This window comes from Cinclus cinclus, chromosome 2, assembly GCF_963662255.1.
Source record: "Cinclus cinclus chromosome 2, bCinCin1.1, whole genome shotgun sequence".
NCBI lineage: Eukaryota > Metazoa > Chordata > Aves > Passeriformes > Cinclidae > Cinclus > Cinclus cinclus.
In genome coordinates, this window is record NC_085047.1 from 32,351,456 (window position 1) to 32,363,899 (window position 12,444).

The window sequence follows — 12,444 nt, forward strand, 5'->3', positions numbered from 1 at the left end:
CTCTCCCCTGTCCCAGTGGGAAAGGGAGTGATAGAACAAATGAGTGGGCACCTGGCAGACAGCCAGGGTCAACCTGCTACAGGTAGGTAGGCAGTTTACACCTCCTCTGAATTCCCCACATCCCCACATTCCCCCCACAGGGGGAATTCCCTGTACTATTAGACCCTGCCTGCAGTGCTGCATCGGGCTCTGGGACCCCTGACTTGCAAAGCTTGTGGGCCTGTTGGAGCAGGTCCAGAGAAGGCCATGAAGATGATCAAGCTTGTGGGCCTGTTGGAGCAGGTCCAGAGAAGGCCATGAAGATGATCAAGGGGCTGGAGCACCTCTGCTATGGAGACAAGATCAGAGATCTGGGACTGTTCAGCCTGGAGAAGAGAAGGCTTTGGGGATTCCTTAGAGCACCTTCCAGTGCCTAAGGAGAGGGTCTACAAGAGAGCTGGAGAGGGACTTTTGACAGGGGCATAGAGTGACAGGACAAGGGGGAATGGCTTCCAGCTGAAAGAGTACAGGTTTAGATTAGATATTAGGGAACAATTATTTTCTGTGAAGGTGTTGAGGCACTGGCACAGGTTACCCAGAGGAGCTGTGGCAGCCCTACCCATGGAAATATTCAAAGCCAGGCTGAATAGGGCTCTGAGCAGCCTGGTGTAGTTGAAGATGTCCTTGCCCATGACAGAGTGGTTGAAACTAGATGATCCTTAAGGTCTAAAATGGTGTGGAAGTGGGGATGGGCATTGGTTAAATCACTGGACAAATAACAATGCCTTGGCTTGGACTCAAATCCCAAGTCATGAATTACCCATTTCAACATGGATAGCAACAAAAGCTATCATCTCAAAAGGTCTTATCACAAATAGACAACTGGATTTAATCTGCTTACAAATATTAATTGGATGTGTATGTAAGGCGTATTTTGTTTCGCTTGATTTTATTTGTTGTATCCCAAACCATTCTCCATTAGGAGACAAAACCGAGTTTTATTAGTCCTGCTTGTCTGGTCATGAACAAACCACATTTAGGCACACTTTTAGCCTTTCTTAGGGACTGAAGCTGAACTGTAGTTAATTTATAAGAGCTGCCTGGACACAATTTACTGTCTAAACATGCTGTCTGAGTGTCTATATTGTAGCACGGTGAGTTATGAAGCACAGATCAAGATGTGCCCTTGTAATGGTCACAGGTTTATACTGAGAGAAAAGCTACACGGGATGGTACATGTGACATCACACCTCATCATTTTGATCCCGTTGTTTCAATAGACATCAGCGTCTAACACTGAGCACAAAGCAGCAGCTAGCTATTAGACAGTCAAAAACTCCTCAGCTAGGAGCAGAAAAGGGAAGGGAAAGCTCCCCCATTGCCCTCAGTGTCACTTCTTTTGCTTAAGGAGCTTTGTTAACGTTACAGCAGATGATTGATCTGCACTCTCCTAAGGTGGACAAGAGGATGACTTTTGCTAATGCTACTATAGAAGGACACCGCCATATAAAACAGCCCTAAATCACCACAATTCACTTTTCCCCTCCATGTATCATTCTGGGCATTTTAGAAGGGCACACACAGCTTCTTGAAAATGAGAGAAAGCCTTGGCCACCTAACCACAGGCTTTATTCAGGATGACATTTTATATTTCTCTAAAGACACTGTCCCAAGCCACTCAACTCATTCTCTTGAAAAAAAATCATCACTTATGTACCTTTCATAAGTCCATCTGAAAAACCTTGCTTGAAAAATCACATCCTCTCCCTAAGCAGGGCAGAAAGCATCCCTCTGCCAAAAGTAGAGAGAGTGGAATGACTCATTTAAGGTCATGCAGCAGATCCCTGAGAGAGCTAAGACCAGAGCTTCCACATTTCAACTCAGACCATGCTGTGGTTTAAATTTAGTTCCAGACATGCCCCTTCCTGATATAAATAATTGTCTGAATCATTCTGAACTTTTTCTTCCCTTGCAGATGGCCATCTTTTCTCATGACCAAGCCTTCCCAAGCACAGCTTGGTGCTTGTGGAAGAGCTTGCAAATAGTGTAGGCAGAAAGATTGCCTTTTATTTACTTAATTGTAGAGGCTGGTGGCCAGGGAACAGAGCAGGACTTCAAAGTGTGGGTGGATGGAAGCAAACTCATCAGTGTCTGCAGTTCTATCAGAAGCAGCTGTGTGCTGAAAGTGGGGGAGCTGTTTGGGGTGTTGTTTGCTGGGTGGCCTTATATCTGGGTTGGGAGGGATGATTCAGGAGTGGAGACAAAACATGTCTGGCAATTATTTGAGAGGCAAAGCTGGAGGGAACAATATAGAAACTCTGCTCTGCTGAACTCATTGTTGCTCAGTAAATATGCCTTCTAATTTCAGTCTATTTTCACTCTAAGTTCGGTCATGTGGATATTAATAATTAGAGACCAACTACTCCAGGGTCTATAGTGACCTTGCCAAGAGCAATCCATAGCTCCTGGACCAACCCATCCATTCTGGAACATTTCTACCTTGGATATAGAGTTGGGACACAGATGTGACATGAAATTACAGGAAATTACTTCTTCCCCAGAAGATTACTGTCTTTGCTCCAAAGATCTCATGCCCTGACCAATACACATATGTCATGGGAATGACCAGGGAGCTGAACCCCAGAGTGAACCAACTTGATAATAAAGATGTATTTAAATATTTGCTCCAAATTCTCTCCAGAGGAATTTTCTTTCTCTTTAGTGCATGGAGAAAATGCAGAGGGTCAGCCTCACATGTTTCATAGAAAACATGATTATATTAAAGACAAAAATCCAGGCAAGAATGATCTGGGGTAGGAAAAATATTTGGTTTCAACCCTCATGTTCTCATAATAGATTCCTGTCTTTGGTTTATATGTCATCCTTTGCACTTCCAAAGTGATAACTACCTTCCCAATGCTTCATAAACCTCCAGCAACCTTCCTTCTGGAGCAGGGGAAGGGTGTGAGGAGTCCTTCCCCTCAGGAGGAAGGAGCAGCAGAGGTTATGTGGGGTGAACTGACTGCAGACCCCTTTACCTGGCCCCCTTGCCACTGGTGAGGAGGAAGTAGAGAATTTGGGTGTAAGGTAAGCCTGGGAAGAAGGGAGAGATGGGAAGAAGGTGTTTTAAAGATTTTATTTCTGATTATTTTACTCTGATTTGATTGACAATACATTTAATTTCCCCACATCAAGTCCATTTTGGCTTTTGTGTTAACTAGTGAATTATCTCTTCCTGACCTCATCTTGACCCATGACCCTTTTGCTGTATCTTCTCTCCCCTGTCCAGCTGGGGAAGGGAGAGATAGAATGGTCCTTGGTGGATGCCTGGCATGCTGCCAGGGCCAACACACCATAAATGTGAAGAGATATGTGTCTGGAGAGCCAAGAGCAAAATCAGACCTTCTGTGCGTGCATAGTCTAAACTGCTGGCTAAAGCACAAGCCTCACATGGAAGCTAAAAGTGGCACTAACTCAAATATGTGTTGCAATTCTCACCTGATGAGAGAAGCCAGGCCCACAGCACACAACACCAGGACAAATAACATCATTACTCCCAACAAAATCACTGCAGGCTCAATCCCTGTGCAAAGGTCAGAAAAGAATCAGTGAATTAGAAAATCATTGATTTAGGCAATAATATTAAAAACATCAGCATCAGGCCACTGGGTTGCAAAGTCAAATATTCAGCCAGGAGAGTGCTGGAAGACAATTTTAATGCAATGTTCATTTATGAATACACAAATACTTGCTAACTTGGCATACATTAGACTTCAGCTATACTAATTGTTTATTTCCATGTACTTTTTTTCCCCTAAACCAGACTTAGAGCCCTGGATCAGTGGAAAAATAGTTTGGATTGGTTTTTTTGTTTTTTTTTTCAAGTAAATAAATAGACTCAAAGCGATGTCTTAAGTTTTAGAAGAAGCTTCTGCAAAGTTCATAACTTTTTAACATTTGGCCCTTTTCTCTTGAGGAACAGAAATGCTGAAGAATCTTTCTCATGTGACACCATAAAGACAGCCAGGGTGAGTCACTGGCCCATCTGGGCTCTTTCATTCTCTGCTGCAGATTTCTAATGCTGAAAAGAGAAGAAGAGGAGGAGCAGCAGAAGGTTGATGTTCTCCTCAACACATCCATCATCACAAAGTACTGGAGACAGATACTTTGCTGATGAGTGTGTTTACTAAAGAGCTAAGGGAAGCTGACATGACAACATAAGCTAAATTCCAGTGGGAACTGTTTGCTGTGTCTGTCTCTTCTATTTTCTAATTTTTCTTTTTTATTCTGTTTGTATCCAGAGATCGATAAACGCAAACAAACATGGAGAAATTTGGGTTGACGAGAGAGTCACAACTCTATGTTACACTGGCACATGTCTGCAAGCACTGAGACCTAGAGCTTTCCAGTGAAAGCTGAATGCATTTTTGAAAACTGGTATTTGTTTCAGGAAAAGAAGAGCATTTTAGCTGAAATTTCACTCCTTCAGTCTAGGGCCCCAGGCCCTGATTGTCCTCACACATACACAGGAAGAGGTCGCCCATGGAAGCTGTGGATGACCCATCCCTGGCAGTGTTCAAAATCAGGCTCCATGGGACTTTAAGCAGCCTGGTGTGGGATTGGAATAGATGGCCTTGAAAGGTCCCTCCCAACCCATACGATACTTCACAACTAACCAGAAGTGAAAGTAAGCTAATTATGAGCTTATGGGAAAGAGCAAACTTACAGCATGCTTGGGGGAATTTATGGGATTGAGTTAAAGTGATTACGGGATGCCTTAAGGGAATTGTGGGAGTACATGAAACTTCTTATGGGATCTTTAGGGGAAAGGGCAAACATGGGTAAAGGGAGAGATAGAATGGGTCAGGAGTGCTCAAGTACGTAAGAGGATGGGGATGCTGGTCACATGTAACCACGTTGTGCATTTTTTCCAGGCAAACCCTGCGCTTGATCAGTGCAGTCATCCCCACCTTCTTAACCCCATCTACATTCTTTTCCCAGGTAACTGTGCTCTCTGACAGTGTATATTATTTACAGACTTAACATCAACCTAACTAACAGGGAAGGTAAGTCCTGGAGCCCGCAACCCATGAGAGACCACAAGTATGGAGTCAGATCCTGCAGAGACTGAAGGGTTTGGGGGATGGCTGTGGCGGAATTCAGGTTTGGACCATCTACCAGAGGATGCATTTGTGAGTCTGCAGGAACTGAGAGGAGGCTGTGAGATCTGGTATCAAGCCTGGAGCCTAATCATGAGGTACATAAGAGTAGCATCAGGCCATTTCTGATGTCCATGTCCCAGCAGTGCTGGCTGTGGGTAGTGGTGCCTGTAAAGACATAATTCTCCTGCATGTGTTACTCTGCCAGTGACTGGCTGTGTCTGCAGTGTGTGTCTGTGTGTGTGTGTGTGTCTGTGTGTGTGTGTGTGTGTATGTGTGTGTGTGTGTGTGTGTGTGTGTGTGTGTGTGTGTGTGTCCATGTCCTGGAAACCCCAGTTCAGCCCTGCTCCTGGTGAGCCTGGAATTAGGAAGCACAGCAGCCTGGCAACTTCACATCCAATTCCCCTCCAAGCTAACTTCATATAAAAGCTAGAGTGAGGCTTGTATTTAATTCTCACCATAAAGTTCAGTCTCTGAAATTCTAGAAATCATAATAAATTACTGTTTAATTGACAGATGCCTAGAGCTTTATGCTTTTGTAAAGGTATGAACGTAAAATCTGATCTCTCTAAAAATCAGTGGGATTTTTCCATTGACTGCAATGAGATGCTAAATTGCTAAATTGTTCCTAGAGGCAGTGTAAAATTAGATATATGACAGTATTATGCTTACCTCTTACACTACTTGCCATTTGCTATAAGATCAGTTTAGACTCACACTGATTTATGTGTCAGCTCAGTTATGGCTAAGCCAAGGAGAATGGTTTTCTCAGCTACTGAATGAAATATTCCATAGATGTGGTTAATTTCATCTGTTTAACTCATATCCTGAAGCACTAGGTGTAAATGCTTAGTATTATAAGTAAATATGTCAAGAGGAAGTTAAGTACCCTACCCTGAGATGCTGGCTTCCCTGTGAACTTTAAAACTGCACCACAGTTGCCTCAAATTAAAAACAATAGGCAAACTCAGTACCCAGTCTGACAAACCTAGGAAGCAGCACAGGCATCTCTGCACCCAGGCCTTTGATTACTACCTCTGTAATCTATAATAACTCAGATTATTGTGAGTAATGATTATCATTTTTTCTGCATGAGGTGAGCTCTGATGGTCCTTCCCTACCCGGCTAAAGAAGCAGGGGTTAACAGGCAGGATGCTGAGAGCATTTGCTCTTGTGCAGCTCTCTTAGGCTGCCTTCAAGGCAAATCCTCTTAGTGTCCTGTCCCCCAGAAGGGCAGAGACACAGAGCTGGGTGAAGCCTCTGTTATATAATGGTTACTATTAATATTGGAAGGTGTTGAGTGTTAGATCCACAAAAACCTTTCAAGCACCTAACAGTGGTAGCAACCTTACCGGCCCAGGAGAGTAGTGGGATTAATGGCTCTGGAATTGTTGAAAAAAATTGTGTAGATGTGGTATTTAGTGGTGGGCCTGGCAGTGGTAGGTTAAGGGTTCGATGATCCTAGAGGATCTTTTTCCAACCGTAATGATTCTATTATTCTATGAGCTTACAAGCAATGAGAGAGTATTGTGGATCAATGGTGTTGCCTCTGCACAGGACTCCCATTACAAACAGCATGATGACTGGGCATTTTTATATTAGATCCTTGAATTTAGACTTTTCTGGCTGGGGAGTTCTAATTTAAAGGGGTAACCACTTGGAGTGAGAGAAAAGATGAAAGAAATGAGAAGCGTGAACTCAATGCCATTTCACCCTCTTTTTGGTTCTTTTTTTCCCTTTCTTACCTTCAGTGCAAAGAACATCAGGATCAAACCAACAGCTGGAGTCTGGTTGGGGTGGAATTTCATTGGGAAAGTGGATGGCCTGGCCTAGGGACAGCACAGATCCTGAAGACATGTCCAGCAGGTGGGTTGGGAAAAGCTGGTTTCCATGACCATCTGTGTCCAGTATCACATAGTTGTTAAGCCCCTTCCCACAGCTGTCTGTCTCTACCTGGTGACTAAATCCAGGGAAGCTGAAGTTTTTTGTGTGCTCAGCTATGCTGGCTCCTGAGGTTCTGACTCCTTTCCTCCGTGCACTGTCCATAGCCATTGCCATGAAGTAAAAGGCATCATAAATTGTTCCAAAGAGTGGAGAAACCTAAAAATACAGGAGAAATCAAGGATGAACCTTCGGTTCGAGATTGGTGGCAAAAGTATTTTCCCCCAGCTAAGTTGTGAACTTAAATGCTGAGACACCAGAACAATAAGGCTCACAGAGTAATGGGTTTGCAGAACCTTAGGTTGAAGGTAGACCCAATATATGCATGACTTTGAATATCTGTCTTTTCTTATGATGGATTTCCAAAATGCAATTTCAAAATATTTTTAAAACCACACAAAATTGCATTATGATGGGAAAAGCCAAGATTCTGAGCCTGATGTTCACCTGAATCTTATCACAAATTTATCCTGCCTCAAAACATTACACTAAAACATCTTCTACAAACAGGAGATCAAAGTCAGAGGCTCCATACCAAGACAGGAAACATGTCATGCTCAAAGAATTAGCAGAATACTATTTATACCAATGATGCAAAAATCCCACAGCATAGCCATTTGCCCAAGCAAACTTGCTCTGTGGAGTAAAGAGCCTTTTCTGTTTGCATTGCTCACTTCCATTCCAGACTTGATTTAGGAACCTTTAACACAAATGGAGAGTCTTGCAATCACGTGGTCATTCACAGCTAGTGGGTGAAGAGAGATTATAGCCATACACCTGTGAGAAAAATGAGGAGAGCTCTTGGGACCCACAGAATATGGAATTTGTGGGATTAATTGATCAGATGTAGGTATCTGCAGTGAATAACCTGACACTCAATTCAGTTAATCTGGGCTCTTATTAAAAAGAAGGGAAAGAAATTAATGCTTTCAAGACATCATTCATCTCCTTCTAAAGAAGATCTGTGCAGATCTGATAAATTATGCCTTAAAAGTACTTGCAATTTTTTGAAATGGCATAGGGAGGTATGAAGTATAGCTCAGCTGAATCTTGTATCTCTTCATCAGTATAAGATTCTCCAATTCTTGTAAATGTCCTCAAGGTAAAAACTGATTTGGTTTTTAATAGGCTACCAGTGAATTTTAGATAATCATGATGACAAAGAATAACTTTGACTATAGTGCTAAGAAGAATGCAACAGCAATAGTCTTAAACATTTCTGTCTAGAAGCATTCAGTATTTCTTTAGGCTGTCTCATCCCCTCAAATTCTCAGTCATATGGACATCTTATTCTGATTCCCTACAAACTCTGTGGATTTCATCCACCTTAAGAGATACTTCTTCAATTCAAGTCCATTGCAGCTAGCACACAGCAAACCAAATCTGAGAGCCTCAGACACAGCCCCTTTCTCCTGAATTTCCATCACAGTCCTACAGTTGAACCAAGTGAGTTATATTGTCAGACATCTGGGAAATGTGATCTTTCCAGATGAGTGCAGACCACATTGAAATTTCTCTGTATTTTTCTCAAAATGAAAGTGCGCAGGCTGGATTGACTCTTCCCTGTGCTTTTTCTGTAACTATTGCTCATGTTTCCTATTGTCCCAGGAAAACCCAAGAGAAAGAATATTTACCTGTGTGGCTTCCAAATCCCTGATTATTTCACCACTTTCTTTAGCTTCCCTGAATGCATCATAGAAAGTCCTTTCTCCAGACTCCAGTGTGATGGTCAGCACAGCATCATAAGCTTCCTGGAGCTTGCTGTCATTATCAAAGACACTGAATGAGTTGTTTTGGTAAGGGAGACTGTACAGCAAAGTGTCATATGGAATAAAGATGTATCTTCCATCTGCTAGTCCCATTTCCTGAGCTTTTGTGAGTAAGGCAGCCTGTTCCTGCCCTCCGATGAGAACAGAATGCATACATAGGAGTATAACTGGAACACAAAGACAGTGGAGAGTGTTAGTAATCTGCTTGGGGTTTTCAACACAAAATAGCACTTCCCCCCCCCGAATAAAAGAGTTGTCTGAACTACTTCATCAGGTCAGATTCTGATGTTGTATGCTGAGAAAGCTGAGACTCACACCCGTTTTGTTCAACCTCTAGAGGTCTGTCACACCTAATAAAGGAAGTTGTGGGTATTAACCATTTCTGATTAAAGAAAGGTGCAAAGAAGGAATGGCGAGAAGTTTTGACATAAGTGAGGCACAGGTCAAGACGATGGGCAGCTGTGGTCATTGTGTCATTGACTAAGACTTCATCTCTCCCTCTGTGTGCCTGAGCTGACAGACACCCCACAGCTGTAAGCAGTGCCCAACCTGCCACCAAATATACAGATGTTAGGTAGGACACTGTGTTGTGTTTAAACATCTGGTCTATGCCTCACTGTCCCAAAGTCTGTGCCTTTTCCTGCAAAATGCCCTGGGGCCAATGTCTGATGGGGAGATCTGAAATGCAGGACACAGCAACAAAGCAAGATTTTTGATATATTAATTTTTGATATGCCACAATACAAATCATCATTAATATAAGACCTTCTTATAAACTCCTCTTTGCACAGAGAACCATCTATGAAATATTATTTTTTTCAGACAAGCAGCACCCAATCTTTCAGGTTGTAGTAGATGATTTTGGTCTATCTTCATCACATACAAAATGCCCAGCATTCTATTATGTGAAGCCCTGTCTACATCAAGATCAGAGATAAAATTCTTCTTGACTTGAATCACCAAGTTTTCATTCTCTAAAGTATGGCCATTGGGCAACAATGCAGTCCTACCCTGGGGGAAAAAAAAGATTAAAAAAAGGAACAAGACTCAAAGCACTTACTTTTAATGTTATTAACTTCTTTAATCTTGTTCCAGGTGTCTTCAATGCCTTTTTCTCCCTTAAGTATGGATGTAACAATGCCTACAGGTAGACCATGGTTCCTGAGCACAGTTGCTGACTCCTTGGCTGTGTACATCCAAATATCCTCACTGGATGCAATGATGCCAACATGAGCCCACTTAAAATATTTCATTATTGTAAGCAAAATTTGGATTGGAGAGGGCAGGATTCTTGCAAATGCATTGTGGTGGATGGTGGAATCCATCTTATAATTGATGCACGTCCATGAGAAGATAGCTTTATTCCAGTTTTCCCCTAAATGTGCAGCCACCTCACAGAAGCCAGGATTTAGAGGGCCTATAAAAGCTGAGGAAAGCTTTTCAAAGTCAACAAATCTAACTAGAGCTCTTGGTGTCTCACATTCTTCTTGCAGGATCACATAATCCAGCCGGTGGCCAAGATCTAGTGAAGGGTCCCTGCTTATTCGTCCCACAGCTAACCTGGCAGCCACATGGGGAAAGGCTTTGGAAAAGACCGGGTCACAGTTCCAGGGTCCAAGTAGTCCAATTTTAAAGACAGAGCAGTGTGCTGGGGAACAAAGTAGGATTATTCCAAAGAGCAGCCACCAGAGAGGCTGGAAAAATGTCTTGAATGAATTTCCAGTGTTAAAGTGTTGAACTCTGATGTGCTTTGACAGCACCCAGAGGAAGCTGTTAGCACACCACAGGAGAAATGACATTGTTTTACTGGTGGGTAGATGTGCACCAAGTTCTTCAGGAAGCCAGGCAGAGCATTACCAGATGCTGGAAGGAAAGTGGATTACATTTGCCTTTCACCACATGTGTTTGTTCCGTGCACTGGGTACAGCTGAGTCAGCCCAAGCTTCACAGCAGCTCTCAGGGCACAAGTCTTTTGAGGAGCCAGAACCACACACTGACACGTGGACGTGCATCACAGAAGCCACCTCACCACGCAGAGAAGTGTCCAAGCAGTGTCTGATGTGCCATGATCCTTAAATGCACACTTACATAAACATATTAATATGCTTTGCAATATACTCTGAAACCAGGCAGTGAAGAGTGAGTCTGCTTTGTTTGCAGCAGTAAGTAAAACCTATGGATACATTGCACGTCTGGCTCCTAAGAAAGATAGTTTCAAAGTCACAAAGACAAACACCCATATAAGAAAATTAAAAGGTGAAATGCACTACCCCTCAGCTTCCCTCAAAACTCCTCAGTGGGTTGTGAATATGAATCAGAGCCCATACAAAGAAAAAAACACACACACACATATGACACACATATTCATATACTTAGGGATACGTATGTACGTGCATATAATTTTAAAATATTCTGGAAAAGTTTTTCAAGGAAAACTCAGAGTCTTAAATCTGACAAACTTAAAGGTGGATAAATACATAACCAGAAAACAAGGGAAAAAGAGTATTAGGATTCGAATTTAGAATAAGAACCGCTAAATAACTGTCAGGTCAAAAGCTTCGTGTACGCTCCTTGCTTCAAATATTCTCGGTTAAATACTAGGAGCCATAGGGGTGTTTGGGGTTTTTTTGAATGACAATCTCCCCCTTCACAGCCAAGCACAGAAACAGCAAAGGCATAGCAAGCTCCCCTCCATCTTCAGTGTCACCCCACAGCTTAGAAAACTTTGCTGATCCCAGCAAGTTTGTGCTCTAAAAATAGCAGACCCCTTACTCTGGCTTACCTGCTCATTACTGGGAAGTATTTTTATCCTGGATGCTCGGGCACTGGGACACGCAGCACAGAGCACTGCTGTACACCATGTGCTGTAAATGCACCTGCGGCTCCTCTGCCTGACTGAGGGAAATGGAGACCTCCAGAAGGAGCCACCCACAGCAGAGCAGCCTCTCTCCAATGTCAGTGGCTGTCCTTGGATGTGGGTACCACCATGAGGATAGGAGATGCACAGTCAGCTTCCCTGGCTTTGGTGCCCACCTCCTTCAAATTCTTGTGTGCACAGGCCATTCCAGCTGGGTGGGTGCTCTGCGATCCTCTGTGCCTTGCCAAAAGCTTCCTATGTCCCTTTTGGTGAGGGCCATTCCTCTCCTAAGGGTTTCACAGCTTGGGCTGTAGCCCCCCAAGCCCTTAGTTCCTTGAAGGTCTTGCCGAGGTCCAAGTCTGCCTCACACTGAACTGTCTCAATACAGATGGCACTTGAATCTAGCCCAGTAGCTGTAGGGATGGCATCTTAAAGCTCTGCCCTTGGATTAGTGGGATTTAGCTCCTGGGATCGGCCCCTGCAGAACAGCTCTTTAAATCTCTCTGCACCACAGCAGAGATGGCTCCTTTTCTTGAACTATTTAGGTTTGGGGTATGCAGAATATTTGAGTTTTGGCTTTACCATTCTGATGATGTGCCATGTTCCCATTTTCCCTGTGTTTTTTTTTTGTTTTGGTTTGGTTCTTTTTGTTTGCATTTTGTTGTTGTTGTTGTTGTTTTTGTATCCATCATGACATACGCAGAGCTTTTTACACTTGCATCGAAGTCTTCTCGGGAGT

General features: G+C 43.1%; 1 protein-coding gene across 1 annotated transcript in view; it reads right to left on the bottom strand.

Moving 5' to 3' along the window:
• Positions 1 to 10,647, bottom strand: part of GUCY2F (guanylate cyclase 2F, retinal) — a 35,229-nt gene extending 24,582 nt beyond the window's left edge. Inside the window, 4 exon segments of the mRNA XM_062513799.1 lie at positions 3,478 to 3,562; positions 6,884 to 7,238; positions 8,714 to 9,015; positions 9,909 to 10,647. Coding sequence (XP_062369783.1) covers positions 3,478 to 3,562; positions 6,884 to 7,238; positions 8,714 to 9,015; positions 9,909 to 10,647 — 1,481 coding nt within the window.
• Between the last annotated feature and the right edge of the window lie 1,797 nt (positions 10,648 to 12,444).